Source organism: Sporothrix brasiliensis, assembly GCF_000820605.1.
Source record: "Sporothrix brasiliensis 5110 chromosome Unknown Cont16, whole genome shotgun sequence".
NCBI classification, from domain to species: Eukaryota; Fungi; Ascomycota; class Sordariomycetes; order Ophiostomatales; family Ophiostomataceae; genus Sporothrix; species Sporothrix brasiliensis.
The window spans coordinates 1,561,933-1,584,924 of record NW_024467135.1 but is presented as its reverse complement, the minus strand read 5'-3'; the positions used below and the strand labels follow the sequence as shown (position 1 = coordinate 1,584,924).

The window sequence follows — 22,992 nt, the reverse complement described above, 5'->3', positions numbered from 1 at the left end:
GCACCGGACCTCGCCGGCGCCCAGGAAGCCGTCCGACAGCTGCGGCGCCTGCTGGCCGCCGTCCCCGGCATCGATGTGGAGGCAGACGACGCCGACGACGCCGGCGACGCCGTTGTGGATGGGGCCGCCGATGACCTCGCCGGCGACGTCGAGCTGCGCGCCGTGGACTTTGCCTACCCCGGCAAGACGGTCCGCGCCCTCGACCAGGTCTCGCTGCAGGCTGGCGCCGGCACCGGCGTCAGCCGTGTCGTCGCGCTGGTCGGCGCCAGCGGCAGCGGCAAGAGCTCCGTCCTCAACCTGCTCGAGCGCCTCTACGACCCGAGCGCCGGCCACGTCCTGGCCGACGGCCGGGACCTCCGCCGCTTGCACCTCCAGCGCTACCGCCGCCAGCTGGCCATTGTCGACCAGGATGCCGTGCTCTACAGTGGCTCCGTCAAGGACAACGTCGTGATGGGTGACGTGGACAACGTGGATGACATCGACAACATCGACGACGTCCGCATTGAGCGCGCCTGCCGCGATGCCAATATCTGGGACTTTGTGGTAAGCCAGGACCCTTTCCCTATTCTTACTTGATGTTTTAGTTCTTTTTTTTTGGTTTCCTTTCGTCTTCTTCTCAGCTCACACATATCAGACCTCCCTTCCCGAAGGCATCAACACCCGCATCGGCCCACGTGGCAGCCAGGTCTCGGGCGGCCAAAAACAGCGCCTCGCTCTGGCCCGCGCCCTCTTGCGCAATCCCAAAGTCCTGTACGTCGTCCTCCTCCCCTGCTGTCCGTGTTGTTTTCGTCTCGTCTCGCCACGGGCTCCCACTGACCCAAGGCCAGCCTCCTGGACGAGGCCACGTCGGCCCTCGACTCCCGCTCCGAGCAGGTCGTGCAGCAAGCCTTGGCCACCGCCGCCGCCGGCCGCACCACCGTCGCCGTGGCCCACCGCTTGAGCTCCATTGCCCGCGCCGACCGCATCTACGTCTTCGACCGCGGCTCTGTCGTGGAACAGGGCAACCATGCCGAGCTGATGGCCATGCGGGGCCGCTACTGGGAATATGTCGGCATGCAGAATCTGAGCAGCTGAAGAAGCAGAGCGGACAGCGGTCGCGAAAGGAAGGCTGTGCGTTGTGGACCGTGGCCCCATCACGATCCCTTTATTTCTGTTTTCTTTTTTTTTTTTTTTTTGTGCTTTCTTTGTAAGGTGTTGTCCAAGCGTAGTTTTGTACGCATTTCTGTCCGTTACTACTATATTAATTCATATCTATTTCTTGTTCGCCGATGACTCTTGTTCATCTCCTGTTCGTCTTTGTCCATTCCGCCAAAAGTCCTCTCCCAAGGTCATCCTCCATTGCCTTCCCCCCATCACTCCCGTCTCACTTCAAGCCTCTCAATTGCACACCACGTCCATCCCCAGGTCAATCAAGTCCCCGCCCTCGTCACTATTCTCTGCTGTTTGCTCGTCTCGGGCATCGTACAGTCCGACTCGCCGTTTGAGCTCGAGCTGTTGCTGGAGCTGGAGTTGGTGCTTGCCTCAGCACAGTCAGTTACCACGCCAACACATTCATGCAGCGGGATAACAATGTTGTCCCAGACCACTTCGGTGACCTCTGTGTCCAAGAGGTTGAGCGGCGGCAGCAGCTTGTCGACGACGCTCGTCGCAACGCTCGCGCCACCGGTTACCTCCGAGGACGTCGTCGAGGGGCTACTCGGAGGGGCAAAGACTGGCAGTGTGGTGCACAAATCAATGAGATCGTACGGCTGCTCCGTCTGGCCTGTCTCTGTCTCTGTTTCTGTCTCTGCCTCGACGACCGGCACGGAGCGCACAATGACCGCCCGCCACGGCGCGTTCGTCTTGCTCATGGGCGGCCGCTTGACGAACGCCTTTTTCTTGGGGACCGCGGCCGGCCTCGACGCACCCTCTGGCTGCTGGTCCTCGGAGTCCCCGGCGTGTCCGTTGTCTTCGACACCGCCACGCCAGTCCAATCGTTCGGTTCGCGTCGACCGACCCAGTGCCACAGCTGCCGCTCGTGCTTGCTCCGTCTGTCGTTCGATCGCCGCCATCACCGCGTCTGCCGCTGTCCGCTGGGCCCGTGCCTCGGTCGGGTTCCGTGTGTCGCCGCCGTCGTCGAGGTGGCCACTCCGGAACTCCGCCTCCTTGGCGTCCAGCGCCGCCTGCAGCTCGATGCGCAGCGGGCACGTCGCCTTGCAGTGCTTGTCCCGGTCCGGATCGCCGCAAAAGGGACACACGCTGTGGCCGAGCCGGAGGTTGAGCACCCGCTTGGGCACGCGGCGCATCAGCCGCCCGGAGGCACACGTGGTGCGCGTGTGGGAGTCGTCGTCGCAGTAGGTGCAGCGGCCCATGGCGACGCGGCGCTCAATCTCGCCCCGGGGAAGACGCGTGACGCGGTACACGGCTTTGGGCCTGGCCAAGGGTGCAGGTGTAGGGGTAGTGGCAGACCGAGGCGGAGGGGACGAAGGAGGGGAACAAGGACGAGGGGACGACGGTGCAGAAGGCGAGTCGAGTGCCACCGACGAGAACGATGTGGCCGGCACCAATGTCTGGTGAGCCTCAGAGCCGTGCACATCGTCCGTCATCGTATCCTGGGAGAAGAGGACGAGGGCAGTGCCGGGGTCTGTCCAGGCACTCGCCTGTGCGTCGCGGTCGTCCTTGTAACCGTGGTCGTGGTTGTGGTTGCTGCCGTTTGCCACTGGCTTTGTTTGCAACATTGTGCTTGGGGCGGTCCTTGACCCTGGTCGAACGTGATAGTGAAGTTGATGCGTGTGTGTTTGTAAGTGTTTGTATGTGTTTGTTCAGTTTGTATTTTGTATCTCGTCTGCTCGTCGACAAGCCACAAAGAATTCAAAAGAATGTCGCCAGCTAACGACGGTGAGACGGCAATTCGAAAAAGGCAAAGTATGGGGATTGAAGCGTACGAAGTTGTTCCCGGTACGGAAGAAAGTGAAGGTAAAGGTATGTCTTCTTCCATGGGATTTTATACTGACCAGAACAAAAGGATATCAGCATACGATGCTGATTTGTTTTGGCCTCTTATGGGTATTCTCCCGTGTCCATCGGTCATCAGCTTGGATACGGAGTGGACGCATACCTCGTCACCAAGGAAACCCCGTCAGAAGCAGTCAAGCACAAAATCATAAACCAGCTTGCCGAGATCTATGGTGTGGCTCTTTCAAGGACAACACAGAGCGTCGTTGCCGAGGAAAGACAGTGTAGTGAGTGACACCACGTGACCATTCGGCCAGTTGGACGTGGATGCGATGTCATCAAACTAGCACCTTGTCATTGCACAAGCACCAGACTCATATTAGATTGCAATCATGATAACCGCTCCTTTTTTACTTTGGACATGACTCTTATGGCCTCCAAAATAATGTACGGTCAGTTTCGTACGCTGACGAGTGCGTCTTTTGCGTTTCTCTTTTGAAAGAAATTACTTAACATAATTATAAAGAAAAAGACATGTATCACACAGTAATGGCTTTTACAAGGACACAATTTCAATCATACGTAATTTTCCCAAAAAATACATTATATCGTAAACCTATTCGAAAGGAAAGCATACGTGAAGTATTGTGTCATCGTCGACGATACTAAGCAACGTCACGTGTTCCCGCCACGTAAATTGTGAGAACCTTGTTTTTGACTTTTGCACAACTCCAATATGACTCTTTAAAAGTAAAACACCCAATAGTAACAACAACAAGCATGCCTTACTGATATTTTACCATGAATAACGCAAACTAATTCTATGGAGACCATGTCATTTGCTATAAACAACCCGCGTCCCCCTCGTCTGGTGTTTTCCACCTTGTCTCGTCTTTCTTTAGACAACCTTCTCTCTACAAATTCGCTCGGTTCTGAATTGGCTCCAAACCATCTTGCGACCTTATTCATCCAAATGCAATTCCCCTTCTTAGGGACGCACCAGCTTATCAACCGTCACAATGGAGCAAAGCTCAACTCCTGACCGTCGGCGCAGAGGCGACGCACCTGCCCCGCCACCATACATTGTGGAACCGATTACCACGCACACACACAGCTTCATTCTCCTCCATGGCCTTGGCTCCAACGGCGAAAAGTTTGGCCGCGAGCTGATGGACACTGGAAAGAACTCCGACGGCCGTCTTCTCAGCACAATATTTCCTGGCGCGCGGTTCGTCTTCCCCACGGCACGATGGCGGCGGTCGTCGGCCTTTCGGCGGGCTATGCTCACGCAGTGGTTTGACGTGGCCGATATGCAGGACCGGTCCTTACGCAACGACAAAAAGCTGCCTGGCCTGCGCGAGTCCTTCCAGGAGGTCCTGGCGCTCATCGAGAATGAACGCCGCGCGGGCATCTCTGCGCCCAACATCATTCTCGGCGGTCTCAGCAATGGCTGCGCCATGTCACTCATCTGTGCCATCGCCCTGGGAGGCTGCGGCTTCATCGGCGGGTTTGTTGGCCTGAGTGGGTGGATGCCTTTCCAGAAGGAAATTGAGCAGCACATTCATATTGGCGACGACGACAGCAGCGCCACCAAGGCCGCAGCCGGCCGTGCATACGTCCGCGAGTTACTCCAGTGGGACACCGTTCTTGAGGACCAGTTGGGTTTGATGCCCGTTTTTCTCGGACACGGCGCCGTTGATGAGAAGCTGCCGCTGGCATCGGGTGAGGAGGCAAGCCGCACCATGTCAAATCTGGGATTTGATGTCGAATGGAGACCTTACGAGGGGCTAGGCCACTGGTACAAAATTCCAGACGAAATTGACGATGTAGTCAGCTTCGTCAACCAAAAGTGTCGATGGGGAGCAAACGACAAAACCGCGAGCACCTGACTTGGTTGCCGAAGATTCAGGGTAATAACCGGGCCTTGCGGCAGCTACGTCCCTTTGTAGCTCTTGTTATTTTGCCCACCCTTTGTTTCCTCCTCTTTTTATTTCACATTCTGTCTCCTGGTCCCGTGAGATGGTAACTTAGCTGCTTCGCCACGCTGTCTGTTTCGGGTAGGTGCAGGCTGCATGCACCGTTGAAAGCGATGGATTGGACGACGTGGTCAACAATACGAAAGAAGCGGAGCCGCTGTGAGGAAATCATTTTGTCTGGCATGTCGCTACCCGACGAACAACCTCGTTTGGCTTTCCAATACTCTTCCGTAGTCGCTTCCTGCAAAAGAGCGGCGCCTTTTGCTCTCGCGCCTGCTCTGCTTTGCCTGCTCTGCTTCTCGTGGTCATCCGCCAAAGCGGTTAGGACTTTTGGAAACTGTTGTCGTTCGTGCCATTCTTCAGACTGGCAAAGTAGCCGATGTGCCGACCTGCATGTGCATGGAGATGTTGGTGACAGAGAAGAATGGCTTGCCTTTCCGTCTTAGACACGTTGGGTGGTATGTATGCATGAAACCCGCAGCTCTTACAGCCTCGACGGTTTCTTCCACGAGTCGGATCTCGAGCTTCCTTTTGAGCTGGAGTGGGTGGTTGGTAGCAGACGTTCTTTTTTTAGTCGAGCAGGTATGGTTCAGTCCTGAAGGATTCGATTGCCAGCTTGTCTGCTACCAAGATGCGAAGCCGACGTGGTATCCTGGGCCCTGGTTGCTCGGGGGGCTGAGCGTTGATTCGGCGAAAACAAAACATGCATATGCACCGCAAGATGAATAATGCTAACAGGAAGATGGGCCAGGTGGGTGAGAATGTGGCGGTTTTCCACTGCCCGCTCCCTCTTGCCCCTTTCATACGCGAACAAAACACGCCAGATTACTCTTTCCTTCAAAGTGCGTATCTGACGCCTTTCTGCAAGGGTCGCGCCTACTTGTTAGGTCCAATCCAAAAGGAGGGAGCGAGATCAGAAGGCAAGAACGACCGGACGCAGCATAAACACGATAGCAAGAGTGACTGGCTTTGTTGAACTCTAGAACACGCAAAAACTAAATGTAATCTCACAATTACACATAGATCAATGTCTGTGCGCATCCATGTGTATGTAGTTTTGTTGTAACATGGCACATCATGGTCACCACCGGTTCATCTTTATTTTGATTTGGCGTTCGCACTTTCCTAACCTGGCGCCTTCCTCCCGCCTTTTGCAAACGGAGTACAGCACCTGTCACCCAGAAAACCGGGCAGGAAGGAGCCGCGGGCTTGACAGGTCTTCTCGTGCGGTTCTCCCTGCTGCCTGCCCTTGCACACGGTGGCTTCTGCGCGCTCTTTCCGTTCACATTTAACATAACAACGGCCAAGGCAAGAACGATTAACGCTTTCTGTCATATATCACAACATCGTTTCTGCATCGGACACACCTGCCTTTCCAAGATCCCCATCGCAACCGTGTGATTAGCCCTGTTCCCCACTGGGGTGGGCGCCCTCCCCTCCTGCCTTCCGTCGCTGCCACCCACCCATTTTTGCATCTCTTGACTTCCGTCAATCTTTACCAGTTTGGTTTTTTTTTTTTTTTTTTTTTTTCTTGGTGATTGAATCCCTTTTCCCCCTCATATTTCAAGACAGAGAAAAACAAGAAATTAACAGAAAAGAGACGAAACAAAGCCTGCTGCTTTCCGCTGTTCTAGACTCTTCCTTCTTCATTCCCTGATGCGCCCTCCCGCTTTCGAACCTACTCACACCGCCCTTGTTCCTCGCACCCAACCATCTTCTCTCGTATTCGACTTTTGTTTCCTTCTTTCGCTCACTCGCATCCTCCCCTTTGTGTTACACTGCATGCGCTAACTCGTCTCTGCATCGTCTTCTTCCGAATCGCCTCAGCTCAACAGACGGGACGCCCCCGCGCCCAAAACCCCCCATCTTAGAACACGTCCCCCAAAGGATCTTTTCGCATGCCCGGCCCGGGCCAAGACCTTGTCTTTGATGACAATGTACCATGTCTCTCAAATCTCTCGTCCGTTACGCAACATTTTTCTTCCCGCATACACGTCTTCCAGAATCGTAAAGCCCGGATCCAATGTGTCCACTTGCCAAAGACACGGCGTACGCTAGCCAGTCAAGACACCTGTTACACATAATGGAATGTGCACGCGAGGAGTAGCCAAAGAATGGCGGGCCGGGCAATTTCCTCAGATCATCCTGGCAACGATAACAGATCACCATTGTTGCGACCTGTTGACAACTAGGAGGTGCCTGTATCCGGAGCGTTACGAAAAGTGGACGAAGGGTGGCCTCCCCTGTCTAACGAGGAGTGCCATGGTCAAATTCTAATGCGTCAGATGGTTCCAACAACGATGCTTCCCTATTCCAGGATTCAAGAGTGAACTTCGGAGTTCTACGACCTCCATTGCCCTCTTGTCCTGCAGGGAGTAATTACTGCGTACGCCGGGGCATTCACACTTGTACAATTGCACAAACCAACCCAACGCGTGCTCCCAGTGGCGCCACCAAATCCAGACGAGACATTCTGAACCGACAAGTGTTCTAAGATTCCCCTGGCTGCATTAAACAACCTTCGACTATCTGCGTCGCAGCGGCCGAGACCGCCCTTCCCAGCTCCTACCGTCTAAACTTGCCATTTAACGATTTGACCTCGCATCCAACCAGGAACATAGGGAGACATTTTTCTCAGCTGCTGTTGAACCTGGTGCGCGGAAAACGCTTCGCTGAAAAGAGCTACACGCCTCTCTCTGGCATACACCCCTCCAGCAAGGCGTCTTGCGTTGCGTGACCGTCTCCGGAACACCACTTGACCTAGTGTGGGTATTACGACATTGTCCTTTGCCTCTGTCCTGCTTGATCTCTGTACATCCAGTCTATTTACGTCCTTGAACTTTTGCATTGTTTGCGCAAATTCAGTCCCCTGCAGGCGTGTTGGGGGTACAACAGCGCCGCAGTGTTGGACAATGAGGCATGGTTGGTTCCACCTACGACGACTACAGCGGCCAGTGTACGACTTGTTGGCTTCATCCGACGTATCTCATACGTGGAGTAGTTCTCTCGGGTATGCATGTGTCTGTTTTTGCTCCGGTTCTATGGGCAATACTTAGTGCTTCTGCTTAGGCGTTGCTCTTCGGTAGCATTCAGGGGCCTTTCTTATTTTATTATACGACCGGTATTTACCAAACTTTCCTGGTTATCTCGCTTCGACTTGACTGCATTTATTCTCAGTCCCTTTTTTGTTGCCCACCCTTGTCATTTTTTTTAAAGAATACAAAATAATTCAAATAGTATTCTCTAGGAACTTTGAACGTTTCAGTTGTTTAGTTCACCATATCTACATTTCCTTTTTCTTTCAGGTTTGCACGAACCTTATGTTGCACTTACAAACCCAAGAAACGATTTCCCGGGACGTGAAATTCATGTTCTCACCGCTTCTTACGCCATTTCATCAAAGCCTCACTTCAAGGATTCACACACCTCGCTTCTGTTCTATCCCTACCCCAGGCCATCCTCCCGGTCGGGTTTGATAGCCCTGTCTTACTTATCTTCTTACTCCAAGGCGACAGTAACACAGTCCTTTCGATCTAGCTCGGGCACCGTCTCGAGTTGCCTTCCTTCTAGCACCAGTCCATTTCTGTTCAAGACGGGGAATCTTTATACCAATAAATGATCTTCTGTAAGACCTCATTTCTCTCCCTCGGTTTCTCTCTCTTGTCCAGCCAAAGTCTTACCACGGGCTGTCCTTTTTGCAACGACACAATTATACGAGTGAGCAAATCGTTCATACCACTTACACCTTTAGATTTCAAAACCCGCGGGCATTGCTACTGTCTCTGACTAAGAACGGTCTCCAAATTACGGCAAACATGCTCATCAGCGCCCTTTGCATCCCTGAAAAGGGTTCCCATCAGTCCCAGCGTCATGAGAAAAATTGTCCAGTTCCAGCAAACAACAATGGGACAAATCAGAAGCCACATGACTTCCATCAGCACTCCATCGAGACTATGCAGAGACCAATTAGCAACCCAGCCATGCCTGGGTATCAATACGCAGATCGAGGAGCTGGCATCACCTACAACAACAGCCCGCAGCAGATGTACTCTGTCGAGTCACCGAGCGGGCTGAAGTTCGGAAGAGACTTTTCAAAAAGCACAACGCCCAGTCTGGAACTGCCTTGCCGCATGCGCTCTGATATGCGTCTCAAACGGCCAACTAGCGAGAGCGAAGACGACGAAGAACAGGAGGATGGTTCCGGAAAGAAGGCACGGCTTAGCGACAATCCTGCCTCACCCGTGGTATTCGAATTCGCCTGCCCTTTCTACAAACGAAACCGTCACAAATACTGCCACCAGCGCTCCTGTCGCACATCGGGCTGGCCCAGTGTCCATCGTGTCAAGTGAGTCTTGCGGGTATTGAAACCCAAAATCATTTTCGACTCGTACATTTCCTATCTAACCGAACCAGAGAACATCTGTATCGTCACCATATGCACTACGTCTGTGACCGGTGCTCCACAACTTTCAAGCTCCAGGAGAACTTGCGAGAGCACCTCCGCCAAGAGGTTGCGTGTGCCGTGTCGACATGCAGCGTGGCGGAAGACACCGGCTTCGACCTCGAAATCGAAAAGAAGCTTCGCTCTCGCAAAAAGATTGACTGTCAGAACGAGTCCGACAAGTGGACGCACATGTACCGTCTCTTGTTTCCTAGCTACAGAGACAAGAATACGCCCTCACCTTGTACGATTTTGCTGATGCGCCCCGTTTTTATTTGTTCATTTCCATAAAACCTTGCACTCTCCTAACACAATACAAATGTGTGCAGATGTCGACTACAGCCTGCGGGACGAGCCGCTGGTCGCCATAGCGGGCGTGGGCGATTCAGACTCTACCCCATACCTCCCTGAAGCCGACCAGGGAAGCCTTATGACTGTGGCCGCAGCCGCAGTAGCCGTTGAGCAAAAGATCACGGCTACTGAGACCAATTCACAAGGGACCAAGACCGAAGACGTACTTATCGGTCTACCTTCTGTGTTGAAGGGTAAGGGTAGACCAGAGCAGTCTACCTTTTCAAACATGCCGGATGAGAGCCGTCTTGTTCCCAATAGCGCCTTCTACAAGATCGTGCAGGATCACGTCTTGACGGTGTTGTCGAACATACCCAACGCACCGGTACCTCCGTCGGCGAAAGCACAATGACAACAGCATGACCGTAGGGTACTTTCAGACGCATCCATCCACCGTGCGCTTCGGCAAGCCGCCGTAGGTAAGTTTGACAGACAGGCTTCTCTTGCAAAAAGCTTCCAAGGGGGGCTGTTTGTTTCTTCTCTTTCGCTTTTTTTTTTTTTTTTAATTTTTTTGTCTCTTACGGGAGGCTTTCTCATTTGCTTGTTCATTCTTTGCCTCCTTCTGGTCAAGAGTAAAGGTCTGCTCGTCAGGCCCTGGCCATCTGTTGAGGCTCTTCAAACCCCAGCGAAAATTAACCCCGAAAAAAAGTTTAAAATATTCAAGGACAAAAAATGATGAAAGATCCTCACCAGAAAATAAATCATTTGGCAACAAAAAAAAAAAAGAAAAAAAAGAAACAAAAAGAAAAGAAAAGAAAAGAAAAGAAAAAAAGGAAAAAAAAAGACAAAACGAAGAAGAAGAAGACAACCCCAGCCTCGCCGTTTGACATATTGGGTACTTCTAGCGCTGAGCTCCGACAATCTGGGCAGCTGTCCACACAGGCATAGGGAATGGGAAAAGGAAACCGGAATGGTTAGGTCACAACTACCATGGGTTGCTTCCTAGGTGTCAAGACACAATGCATGGAAAAGTGCCGTATGGACCACGCAGGCACGCATCCAATGGCGGTTACGTGCAGTGTTTTCTTTCCGGTGTTCTGCCTTTCTCTCAAAGACGTACCAGGCCCTGTGGCTGCGGATGTGGAATGCATATTCCTTGCATCGTCTTTCGTTTTTCTCTCTTCCAATGTTTCGATTTTGCATACTATTTTTGACTGTATTAGATAGCCCTGTACCATGAAAGTAGCAACTACAATATCAGTACATACTCTTAACGAAAGTGCCCAGCGGATGCCATTCTCAGTGCCTCTGTTTATTTTAGACGCAAATACCGCCCGGCCATCTCCATGCCCTCGGCGAGTGTTCCCACGCGCGCGTCAATGGCATACCCTTCGTTCGCCAGGCGCCGGCACGTCACGAAAAGGTCGGTCAGCGGCACGGTGAAGACCGCCTGGACCAGCTCGCCCTCTTCGAGCTGCAACCGGCGGTTTCCATCCAGGTTGCGCGCATCGGCGCCGTCAACATCTACATACACAATCTGCAAGTTGTTGTTGCCAAAGCCCGGGTCGGCATACAGCGTCAGCGACGGCGAGAGCGAGGCTTCCGTGTCGGCGCTGACGCGGCCCACGTAGCCCGTCTCCTCACGCAGCTCACGGACGGCGGCTTCGTCGACCGACTCACCGGCGTCGACGAGGCCGGCCGGGAGCTCGATAACAGTGCGCCCAACGGCCGGACGGAACTGTTTAATGAGGACGATGCGGGAATCGGGTGCGCCCGGGGTGCCCCGAATGATGGCTACAATGTCGACGCCATCGACGACATCTGGCTGCTCTGCTGTCGCTGGGGGCCGTGTGGTGCGTTCGGCAGATTCCCAGATGCGTGACTTGCCGTCGGCGTCCTCATACGTGACCCTGTTGTCCTCATGTCAGTGGGAATGCCAGACTGTGGATATCCACGAAGTAAGAGAGACCGTACTTGACCAGCTTAGTCCACTTTGCCTCGTCGTGTGGCTGCACGAATCGTCAGCTCATGTTTGTGCGGTTTGTGTGTGTCCCCATGTCCTCCACGGAGATGAACGGTCAGAACCGCACGCGAAAAAGACAAGGCAATGCCTACCAACGGCTCACGCGACACGACTCGCGGTAGATTGGGCATTTGGGTGGCCTTGGAATGGCTTTGTGATTGTACTTATGATGTATACTTGGATATGATTGTTGGGTACCTCTGAAGCGTGTCAGCGCGTGTGAAGGGCGCGTCTCACGTGCCTTGCTGCGTGCGCGGCAGAGCCTAGGCCAGGACTCAATCCAGTGGGTCTGGATGCCGACGTTTGTGGCGAGACGAAAGCAAAAAGAAGGCGATGAAATGCACAAAATAGCAATTCAGATCGGAAGGTCCGAATTGGGAAGGTTGATGTCAGACCGCTACGGCTGACGGCTCATGCTGACGGCCAGTGCAGTGAACGGAGTACGGTCTATGGTGCCTTTAGTGTCGAGTCGAAGAGCCCCTCAAGACAAAAGTAATATTTGAAAGGGCGGGACAATTGGACTTGACATTTCAAATAAAGCTTTGATCGTTTTTTTCCCTCAAATCTTACCCGTCAAATCTATTTTACTCGAATCCAGCGAAGCCATGTCACGCAATCGTCTAATATAAGAAACGGTCTTTTTCGTCGACGACGGCAAGACTGACGTGGCTGCAAAAGTGTCCGACATGCAATCGGTCCAGCCGCCAGTTATTCAAGCATCGCAATTCGTATTTCGGTCACTAATAAGGGACGAGGAGAGAGAAGAGGGACGAGAGAAGAGCGGTTGCGAGGCCTGTTACGACATTCCCTGCTGAGTACAGGAGGCAGCAGGGACACTCGTTTTGTTTTCCATCCACCTTTGTTATCCACGCCAACAGTATATTGCATTACTCGCGGTGTAAGTGGACTTGACAGGATCGACTACAAAGCCAAACGTCGTATCCGAGATGGGACCGCGAAAATATTGAAAATATTCAAATCTACGGCCTCTCATCATGCTCTGCCCGTCCTCCATGCACATCCATCTACGGCAATTGCTACTTTCACATTGATTCATTCGGTGCATTGCGTCGACAAAGAGCAGCCATGGCCGACCATACAGTCGACGAGCAGGCGCCTCTGCTTGGGGCTGGCTCCAGACGCGTCCCGCCGGCGGACGCAGCAGCACCACCATCACAACAGACAGCATCATCCTCTTCCGCGGCATGCTTACAAAGGCTCGCCCGCCGTGTCGTCCGCTTGACAATAGCCGAACGGGTCGTCCTCGTTGACTTTGTCTTTATTTTCATTGTCCACGTCGCCGCTGGCACCGCCATTCCAGCCATCAGCAGCATGATCGAGGCCATTATCTGCCGCCAGCGCTACGGCGACACATGGGTCGTCGGCCCCGGCGGCTCCGGCAGGGCCGCAGATCCCCGCTGCAAAGCCCCCGCTATCCAGGGCCGTCTGTCGCAAGTGCTCGGCTGGCAGACCGCGCTCGAGTGCATCCCCAACATTCTCTTCTCGCTGCCCTACGGCATCTTGGCCGACAACCTGGGCCGCAAACCCGTTCTGCTGCTGGCCTGGGCCGGGCTCACCTTCCAATATGGGTGGTACTTGACCGTATTTTACTTTGCGAGTGTCTTTCCGCTCCGGGCGCTCTGGCTCTCGCCGCTGTTTGGGTCTGTCGGCTGCTTCCAGTCCGTTGGTCCGGCCATGGCGTTCACGGTGCTGGCCGACGTCACGCCGCAGGCCGAGCGTGCCAACCGCTACTTCCGGCTGACGGCCGTATTCCTGGTGGCCGAACTCATTGCCAACCCCTTGAGTGGCACGCTGCTGCTGTGGGGTGGCCACTGGATGCCGCTGATGGCAGCTTTCGTGGCCTTGCTTGTGAGCGGCCTGGTGCTGCTGCTGCTGCCCGAGACGCTCCACTTTGACCCGACGGCTGGCAAGGCAGCCGCAGTTGGTTCTGGGGAGACGGCGTCAGTACGTGCCGCCTCGGACTCGGACACGTGCGCCGATGACGACCCGCCGCCGTCCGCTGTCGCGATATCACCCCCGCCGAAGAGGAGTCAAATTGGCTCTGCCTGGCAGAGATTCCTGCACCTGCTGCGCACGGACGCTCGCGCCACCTCGCTTTTCATGCTCCGCAACCGCCCGCTCCTGCTGCTCTTGCTCCCCTTTGTCTCGTCCACCGTCGCCCGTTTTGCGCAGACCCTGTTGCTCCAGTACGCCACCGAACGATACGCCTGGTCCTGGAGCCAGGCCGCCTTCTTGTTGACCATCGGCAGCACCACCAATCTCGTGCTCTGCGTCGTCCTCCTCCCGCTGGCGAGCACCGTGCTGCTCAAGAGCGGGCCCCTCCTTGGCATCGACGGCTCCCCTCTCCGCAAGGACCTCTGGATTGCCCGTGTTTCGGGTACCTTGATTGTGTTTGGCGCGCTCCTCATTGCCTTTGCCGCCACGCCTTGGCTGCTGTCCATGGCCCTCGTCGTCTTTTCGCTGGGCGGCGGCTACTCGCCTGCCATGCGCAGCCTGCTGAACGCCTTTGTCGAGCCGCACCACTTGGCCATGCTCAACGCCTTGCTGGGCCTGCTCGAGTACAGCGGCATCATGGTCACCACGCCCGTCCTGTTTGGCGCCCTGCAGCGCGGCGTCGTACTCGGCGGTCTCTGGGCGGGCTTGCCGTTCATCATTGCGGCAGGCGTGTGCTTCGTGGGCACGTTCGTCGTGGTCGTCTTCCGCATCCCGCTGCCGATGCTCCAGAGAGAAGCAGGGCTGGCGGCCGAGACAGAGGCCCGGCGACAGCCGGATGAGAGCACAGCGTCGTCCGCGTCGGAAACCGAGGTTGTGTAATATGCAATATCAAAGATGTGAGATCATGTAAGACATGGCGTGCCACATGTTTTGGTCGGACTGGAAATACTAGACAATAGAGGCGTACATACGAATTACGGAATTCGCAATAAAGATTAATTGTTGATGTCTACTTTGAACGTGGCCATATTGCACTGTGCGCGCTGGCCGGACTTTCAAGCTGCTAAATACATTAGAGTCCGCCTCTGGAATCCATGGAGCTGCCCGTTACCCAATCAAGAAAAGGCCCGTTCTTCCGCTCACGCAACGCTAAATCGCGTGAAAATACCACCCATCCATTTGAAATCGCGTTTGCTCAGCGGCATTGACGGGAAAGGCGTTTGGGTTGTTTCGAAGCTAGACACGGCGGAAATTACGACACGACGCGCAACTTTCGACGAAGAAAATGAAGCAGCGGATGAAGGCGTGGAGGATACATTAGAGTGGGGGGAGAGGGGGGTTGTCAGCATTGCGGAGGAGACGGAAATCCAACACGAAAGAGACGCGACTGGGGAAAGAGGCCCGTCCTCTCCAACAAGAGCACACGGACTTTTGATAACAAAACTGGGGCAGGAGCGCTGAGGAACGGAGGACGTCAGCAACAGAAGGAGGAAGTAGCTTGAGCGTAGGAAGGAAACGAAATGGAAGGCGCGTGGACTCACTCTCGAAAACGCGATAAGAGTGTGCTGCAGGCGCAGGTGTGCGTGGGTTGTACCTGCTCGCATCTGCGCAATAATGCAAACGGGCCACACCTGAGATAAGGAAGGTACGACCGCGAATCGACCGCGAGAAGAGAAGACTCGTCAAGGGGAGAGGGCAAAAACATGCAAATGTCGATTTTAAACACGCAGTAGGAAGGAGCTACGGCGTGCAACTTACGAGTACGGCATCGCTGTTGCCTTTCCCGCGGCTTCCCTTACCTCTGCCAAAACACAGTGAATGCTCCTTCCTTCTCTGTCTGTGGCTTACCCCAATACAACAGGTCCTCCTTGCTCCTGCCCTCTCTGGCGCAGCTAGGAGTCATATCGTAGCAACCTCACACCGATCTCATCGTGACCCCTTTTCTTAGTGATTCTTCGCCTCATCTCTTCGGTCGCCTTCTCCATCTTCCTGCGTCGTGCCCCTTTTCGGCACAGTGCATATCTCTGCGACCAAGTCGAAGAACTCTGCAGAAAAAGACAGACAAAAATCGGCGTGGCTGGCATTGGAAACCGTCAGTCTAGCATCATCGCCAACAGGCATTGTAACCATCTCCTTTGACGAACGACGAAATCGATGCAAGGGACTGCTTTCGAGTTTCGAGTCAATGTAGGCCTTCAGCTGCTGCCACCAAAATTGCTTCAAACAAAGTTGTCTCGTCTCCTTGCTTCAACACATGTCGTCCGACAAAGGTGCCACTCGCTGCATGTGGAAGAACACAGACCACACGAAAAATTGGGCGACGGCATTGATGCTAGGTAGGCTCGTAGGCCAGACCAGGGCCCTCGGTCCAAAAATACACTTGACAGGTGCTAATACAACCCAGTGACGGCATCGCACAGATTTCCCCTTGGCTAGTTCCCTGTCCTTAGTCCGCTCGGCTTCCGTCTTGCTTGTTTTCGCCTTTCCAGCCCCTGGCTTAAGGCAACGCCGGGGACAGGGGCCAGCCATTCATCTGGCAGGCTGCTGGCGGCAAATGTCGTTGAACAAGGGTGTGGCCTCGGAGACATGTTCGTGGCTTCCGGGTTAGGGCTCGTCCAGGTGGGCATTTGCTCTTTAGGCCGTGCTTTTTTTCGGTTTGTTCCATATGTTTCTTTGCTTTACTTTTCCTACTTGCCGATGGCTTCGATTTGAAAGATCCTAGAGATGCGCCAGCGCAGTCTATCGTGGGCCAACCAAGGCCAGCGTGGATCATTGTGAAGATTGTGGATGAATAGCCCACGGCCGGCGTCTTGACTGACAAAGAACAGAGATATGGGTCGAGGCTCCTAGTGAACCGGGTCTGCCGTTCAAGATTCCCAATCCAGAATCCAGGTCACAGAAATGGTACTAATAAACACTTCAGACTTCACACATTCACACATTTGCGTGCACATTGCAGACGCTCCCAGAATATGGCCAAGGCCAGACTGGCATCAGTGATTTCAGACGAGTTCAGACCAGACAGGCTAGCAGGCTGGCAAGGTCAGAAAGCCTGGAAGAGCCGGCAGCGTGGACCGATGGGGCATCTGCACTTAAATGTGTCCGGAGAGATATAAAGGGAAAAGACACGACGGAACAAAAATACAAATGGCCATAAAGCAAACGACTCCAACGGCATTCGTACGCATCCGTGTAGACTTTGTCTGGCATTTGCAAGTCATCTCACGGCATGCGTCGTGCATCACAAACCAAGGGCCGGATCTTGCATCTTTCTCCATCTATGCCCGAAAGTAGACGGGGTGCAGGCCGAAATAACACACGCCAGAGCAACCACAGGCCCTCTGGACCCCGTCTTAACATTGTGTCTCCAGGACCTGTCTTTATCTCTCGAACGCTCACGCTGCTCGAGTTTCTCATTGGAGACACCAGTTGGGACAAACCGCTGTTCCCTTTCCCAGCCATGCCAGACATCCGATCACTGTTCTCCCTTGGCTCGGGAGCTTGCCATAGGCAAAACTCAAAAACGACAGCTAAAATTGATCTGGACGAGGGAAGTAATTACCGTCCCCTGTCCGCTGCTGCTCACCACTGCCAACTACGACGCGTCCTATAGTACTTTTGCCTGCTTGGCTCTGAGGACCTCTGCTATTCCTTTCGTCTTCCCGGTCTCACGCTAAAATGGGACCCTCTGATCGTCTCGATCGACCTACGGGCGTCCGCCTCTCCAGTTCCTGCTTTTTTCTTTCGGCTTGTGGTCCAGGCATCACATTCCTGGCCGAAAGAGTGGAGAATCTATGTCTTAGAGCATGGCGTCTTTGGTTCCTCCTGCCTACTTTTTGCTTCCTTTTGTCACTCTGTGCCTGCGCCTGTCTCCCTGTGTCCATGTTCTCAACGCGCTGTCGCAAACCAGTTCCTGTCCCTGGCTTCGTGTCGATCACTGATGCTAACCCCCCTTCTTCCCCTCCCCCTTTGCGCGTTCTTATTTTTTTTTCCCTCTTCCACTAATGCTCCGCCTGGGTCCGATGTAGTTGATTTTGCAGGGACGGGCAGATGTATTGTGTTATTTTCTTCCAAAAGCATGTGTCCAATTTTCTTTGCTTCGGTTGTGCGTTGGGTAATGCTCTTAATCTCTTCGCGTTTTCTTTTTCATTCTTCCACACCTGACACCATTCTCGCCTTTGTTTTTCTCGAGACACTCATATTCGATCCACCTTTTACAGGCGTATACACTCGAGTACATGATGTTTGGACTGCCCCCAGCATCGCCTTCGTCACGTTCTACCTTCCCTGCAACATACTGGAACCACCGTTGCACCTGCTTTTACGGCTTCGACGATATACCAAATCAGCTGTAAAACAGGCACGGTGGGCCGATTCGACACCAAAATACAGCTCGTTTATACCGCGCTACTTTTCGACTTCGTTTCCAGTTTCCGGGCATTTTGGTCATATCTTCAGGAATCGACATTTTGAATAGAGGTCAATCCTGAGAAATTAGGACCTTCAACAGCAAATATGGGCATCTTTTCATTCAAGCGCGGGTCTGACAAGAAGAAGTGAGTCCATCGCGGTCTGTCCCGGATATACTCGTCGAAGGCATCATACATTTACTAACAACTCACAACTCTTACAGGAAGGGAAAAGCCAAGGAAGAAGATGTCGAGGTAGAAAAGGACATATTCAACCAAGCCTTCCTCGGCGACGACCCATATATGAGAGGCAAAGGCAGCACGACCCAAATCTTTGCGGGCACCGAATTTTTCCCCGAGCGCGCGGCCACGCCGTTATCTCGCCCCGACTCACAGCAAAATTCACCGCCCGGCGCGCGCGGGATTTTCTCAAAAAAGCTGAGCGGCAGCGCATTTCACGCACCGTCTCGCCCCTGGACTTCGGGCAATGGCGCGCCTCAGCAGCGGACCGGCACCTTTTCTGGTATGAGTGGCCCCGAGAGCAGTGGAAGCGGTGATGGCTTTTTCAGCTCAAGTCGATTGCCTCTCGACGGCGACGTCCGGCCAAGCACATCCCATGGTCCGGGCTCGAAACCGTGGGCGCACAGCCACTCATTCAGTGCTCAGTTCGGCCCGGCGGCTGGCAACCGGCCGGAAACACCACAAGGAACGGCAGCTGCAGGTCCTTCCAATGCGGCCGCATCTACCGACGTGCGGTCTGGCACTAACTCGCCAACACGGTCAGGCTTGCACAATTCACAGAGCCTGAGCGATAACAACATGTCCACCTCATCCTCAGCACCCACGGATACGGATGCGACAGAATCGTCAGTCCAAGGCTCCTCAAATGACGACCGGAGAGCTGCCTCGCCGCCCTCCACTGTATCAAACCAATCCCCACCTTCCATGTCACCAGAGCCCGTGTGGCCTCTGCAAAGCAGCAAACAGTCATCTGCCGATGGCAGGGCCAGTGGTGGTATGCTCAACCAGTCCACTAGCTTTGGCGACGAAGCGCAGTTAGCAATCAACGAGGCTGCCAATCGCGCTACTCCGCCACAGTCGGAAATCCTTGTGCCGGCACCGCTGAGCACACGTTCTCGCGATGCTACACCAACCGGGCCTGGCTACCAAGAAGCCCGTGTACGCAAGGCCAAAGATGCTGCTCTGCAGAGGGATCTTGCCATTGAAGTGCCCAAGCGGCGCAGCTGGGGTGCGCAAATCGACCAGCTGGAGAAATCGTGGATAGGGGAACAGCAGAGCCCTGGTGGAAGCCGCCTTCCGCCGCGGCAAAATGGTCCGCCGCACCCGCAGTCCGCGCCTTATTACCAACAACATCACCATATGTACGACCAGCGGCCAAACCATCCTCACCAGTTCCCTCCCTCCCAGCGCACGCATCAGAACGACCGCCCGTACGACCCTCGGCACGACGACCCCCGCTACGACCCCCGCCAAGATCCTCGGTATGACCCACGCTACAGGACTGAAAGCAACTATGATCCTCGGCGCCAGCAGCAGCCCTACTCGCCAGGCTACGGACCTCGCAGCCAATCCTCACAGGGCCATTATACCAACGGGCCCGACTCGCGCGACCGGTATTACAGCAACATCAGCGACGGCAGCCCGTACGCCATGGGCCGTTTCGACAGGCAATTGTCGTCATCTAGCATGCCCAGGCCGCCCACTCGGCCTGCATCAGCCGGCCGCGACGGTCCGCGCCGCATTGGCAGCGATTTTGATCTCCAGCAGGGCCGCATTCCCTACGGTAACCCGCCCAAGGCGCTGCGCAGTACCAAATCCATGCAGCAGCTTCCGCGGAGCCCCAGAGACTATCCCAGCATGAGAAGTCCTTCGTCTCCTCAAGGGCATCCTCCGTACCTGTCTCGCGGCGGTTCCATGACACCAAACCAGTTCAGAAGCCCACCACCCTCTGTGCGGAGCCCACCAGGGAACATGCGGAGCCCGCCCTATGCCATACCCCACTCAAGCTCTGGCGGTGATGTTGGGCCACGGTTCGCTGGCAATGGACCAGTTCCGCGAACACGGGCACCGCAGCCTATGGGAGGAGACTCGGGTCCTTCGTACCGGGACCCATCACAGTATGGTCCTCTCAGAAGCCCTCTTGGCAGCCCTCCTCATCTCCCCAACAGCTACCCAGAACATGCGGGAGCGTATCCAGCCAGCCGCTCTGGCCAATACCCTGTTGTCGAGAACCCCGTAGCTTACCAGCCGCTGGACCAGCCAGTGGCCGGCGGCTACCAGTCGTTTGGCCCGCCGTTATCTGGCGGTGAGCGGCGCAACCTGCCGCCCATGGCCGGTGCCATGCGACTCCCCAACTCACAGCTGTCAGAGGGCCCGTCCGCGGCCGACCGCCAGCTACCTGATGTGGCCGAGGTTGTCGAGGAGAGGCCCGCGAGCTCTGTGGGCACCGAGGTCAAGGACTTTGCTATCCAGGAAGAGGAAGAGCCAGAGACAGTGAGCTATCCCACGGACACGACTCCGACAACTGCGACTGCGACAAAGACAACAGTGCTCGCGCAGCCCACAAGCAACCCGCCGCGGGGCAACCTGGATATGCCACAGTCTCAGTCTACGGGCAGCCTTGACATGGCGACACTCAACAGCTTCCCACTACCGTCGCGGGATGCGTCACCGATCCCACCACTCCACCCACAGTCGCCGGCAGCTGCGTCGACAGTAACGACACGGGCCTTGACACCCAGCTCACCGATGGGCGCCCGCGAACAGGGTTCCGGGCTGACCGTGTTGAACAAGACCAAGGATATCCTCGCTGCCACCTCCCTATCCAAAGAACCAATGGCAACACCGGAAGTGGCACCGTTGGAAGAGGTGGCGACGCCAACGGCAACATCGCCTATATCTGTCAAGAGCAGCCCGATCACGCAAAAGGCTATGGCTCGCCCGGTGTCGTCTGTCGAGATGGGTGACACACCGCCAGAGACACCGACAGACCAGAGCTCTGACACGAAGTCTGACTTCACAGATGCTGACGAGGAAGTAGAGGAGAAGCCAAGTCGTGTCAGCACACCAGTGGTGGCCAAACAAGAGACTTTCAGCCACCCGCAGACACCCGAAAGCATGAAACTGGTTCGGGAGGACACCAAGCATAGCCAAGATGACGACTTTGTGGATGCGCAGGAGATAGTTCGCGACGACCGATTCGGCCAAGAGAACCAAATCGACCGGAAGATCCAGGAAATCCGGCAGAACCAGGAAAACAACGACAAGGTCGTTGAGACCGAAGTCCAACGCCCCAGCCTCGACTCGGAGCCGCCACTCTCGCCTATTTCTCTGCCAGCTGGGGATCCCGAGCCGTCACCAACAGCCAACTGGCCTCTGCCTTCTGTTTTCGTGCTGCCACCTGACGAAACTGCCGAGGATGCCCCTCAGGGTGCCCCTGAGGACGCAGCTAAGGATGCTCCTGAAGAAACTCCCGAGAATATTATTGAGCAGGTTGTCGAGGCTCCCGTAGCCGCCGAGTCCACAATCGCCACGCCAGCCACGCCCGTCACGCCTGCGACGCCGAGCTCAGTGAGCAACCATGGCGATGACGACGACGATGCAGCGCGGGATGAGGACGAGCTATTCCCAAACGTCAAGGCCTCGCCCACCAAGTCCAAGTCGGCATTCACTGCCAGCGTGTATGCGCGTGACATTGGCCTTGGACCATACGCGTTTGACGGCGCCGACATCCTGCAGAACCTTCCGACCGATGCGCCGTGGGTGCGCCCCAACCGCCTTGACTCGCTCGAAAAGGCACCCCAGCAGAAGCTTGTTCCTAATCCTGAGCCAGAACCCGCCGCGCCCAGCGCTTCCGTTGAAATGCCACCCGAAGTGCCACCCGCGGTGCCGCCCAAGGACGTCCCACAAGCCTCGGTGGCTGCGGGGAACACAACGCTCGAGAAGCGGATGGTCGGCGCGTACCCTGAAACACCGGCAGCTGTCGAGGACAAGCACAACGATGATCCCCTCGCCAAGCAGGTCGCCAGTCCGGAGAGTCGGTACAGCTGGGGCGGTGACGATGCCGGCGGCGGTGTCAACGAAGACGAAAGCGACAACCACCTGCGGCCGGACGAAAAGGACCAAACGGGCGAAGACAACGAAAAGGACAAGGCCGAGGACGGCCTGGGACCACTGCCGGCCGGCCCCATCGGTGTAGCGCGCGGGCCCTCGATCCTGTCCATGGACGACGCGCTGTCGTCGCCCAAGGGGTAACAAGCGCTGGAATATTGTCAGCCACCTCAACAACGTGGACGGCGACGCGCTGCATGAACGCATCATTGGCGTCGGCGGCGGTGTCGGCAACGGCGCCAGCGCCATCAAGGGCGAGGGCCCGCCGAAGCTGCCCCTGGGCCACCTGACCTTTGACCGGCACACGCCGACGGACAAGGTGGACAGTTTTGGGACAACGTTTATTTAGGCGAGGCGGCTCCGTTTGTAGGAGTTGTATGATAAGGGATGAAGCCGCAATGGTGTCTAACCTTCCTTTTTGCCCCGCTGTTCTTTTTCCTTGGTCTCTAGTTTTGTATATTATTTTTGGATGGTTGTTTATGGCCCGTTTATCTTGCGCTGTATCATTACATTAGGGGACATTTTGGGGACATTTTGGGGGCAACAGGATTACGAACAGACGGCAAAATGGTATCCTAGGGAACAAGTTTTGGATTCGCGGTTTTGGATGTTCTCTTTGGTTTTAGAAAAGGCCATACAGCTGACGTCTGATGGTCAGGAACAAATTGCCATTTTCATTGTTTGAATTTTGACTTTTGACTTTTATTTGGAGGGCTTATTTGTCTTTTGATTTCGGCGGCGTTCTGATAGGCCGCAAATCTTCATCGCGAGAAAAGGTTTGCCCAGCAGACGGAAAGGCGACAGCCGAACGCGGCACCTGAAAGAGCGGAA

The 22,992-nt window shown here is 55.0% G+C and overlaps 7 protein-coding genes across 7 annotated transcripts in view; 5 read left to right on the top strand and 2 right to left on the bottom strand.

Annotated features, from left to right (window-relative positions):
- SPBR_09155 (uncharacterized protein) overlaps nucleotides 1-1,074 on the top strand; it is a gene marked incomplete at both ends in the record, with an annotated part of 4,148 nt that extends 3,074 nt beyond the window's left edge. The window contains 3 exons of the mRNA XM_040767281.1: nucleotides 25-543; nucleotides 635-750; nucleotides 828-1,074. Of these exons, the coding sequence (XP_040621740.1) occupies nucleotides 25-543; nucleotides 635-750; nucleotides 828-1,074 (882 nt within the window). The remainder of the gene's footprint in view (nucleotides 1-24; nucleotides 544-634; nucleotides 751-827) is intronic.
- Nucleotides 1,075-1,409: 335 nt separating this feature from the next.
- On the bottom strand, nucleotides 1,410-2,717 carry SPBR_09166 (uncharacterized protein; the record flags this gene model as incomplete). The annotated part of the gene is made up of 1 exon (XM_040767292.1): nucleotides 1,410-2,717. One exon carries the CDS (start codon nucleotides 2,715-2,717, stop codon nucleotides 1,410-1,412), a length of 1,308 nt encoding a protein of 435 aa, XP_040621739.1.
- Nucleotides 2,718-3,953: 1,236 nt separating this feature from the next.
- SPBR_04387 (phospholipase/carboxylesterase) lies at nucleotides 3,954-4,823 on the top strand (the record flags this gene model as incomplete). The annotated part of the gene is made up of 1 exon (XM_040762670.1): nucleotides 3,954-4,823. One exon carries the CDS (start codon nucleotides 3,954-3,956, stop codon nucleotides 4,821-4,823), a length of 870 nt encoding a protein of 289 aa, XP_040621738.1.
- Nucleotides 4,824-8,863: 4,040 nt separating this feature from the next.
- SPBR_04296 (uncharacterized protein) lies at nucleotides 8,864-10,054 on the top strand (the record flags this gene model as incomplete). The annotated part of the gene is made up of 3 exons (XM_040762579.1): nucleotides 8,864-9,255; nucleotides 9,324-9,595; nucleotides 9,681-10,054. The coding sequence occupies 3 exons, from the start codon at nucleotides 8,864-8,866 to the stop codon at nucleotides 10,052-10,054; spliced, it is 1,038 nt and encodes a 345-aa protein (XP_040621737.1).
- A 900-nt stretch (nucleotides 10,055-10,954) lies between these two features.
- Nucleotides 10,955-11,796, bottom strand: SPBR_04402 (ADP-ribose pyrophosphatase; the record flags this gene model as incomplete). Its single annotated transcript, XM_040762685.1, has 3 exons — nucleotides 10,955-11,552; nucleotides 11,617-11,651; nucleotides 11,758-11,796. The coding sequence occupies 3 exons, from the start codon at nucleotides 11,794-11,796 to the stop codon at nucleotides 10,955-10,957; spliced, it is 672 nt and encodes a 223-aa protein (XP_040621736.1).
- A 955-nt stretch (nucleotides 11,797-12,751) lies between these two features.
- SPBR_04175 (major facilitator superfamily transporter) lies at nucleotides 12,752-14,500 on the top strand (the record flags this gene model as incomplete). The annotated part of the gene is made up of 1 exon (XM_040762458.1): nucleotides 12,752-14,500. One exon carries the CDS (start codon nucleotides 12,752-12,754, stop codon nucleotides 14,498-14,500), a length of 1,749 nt encoding a protein of 582 aa, XP_040621735.1.
- A 3,636-nt stretch (nucleotides 14,501-18,136) lies between these two features.
- On the top strand, nucleotides 18,137-22,510 carry SPBR_04038 (uncharacterized protein; the record flags this gene model as incomplete). Its single annotated transcript, XM_040762322.1, has 3 exons — nucleotides 18,137-18,177; nucleotides 18,255-22,268; nucleotides 22,327-22,510. 3 exons carry the CDS (start codon nucleotides 18,137-18,139, stop codon nucleotides 22,508-22,510), a joined length of 4,239 nt encoding a protein of 1,412 aa, XP_040621734.1.
- Nucleotides 22,511-22,992: the final 482 nt, after the last annotated feature.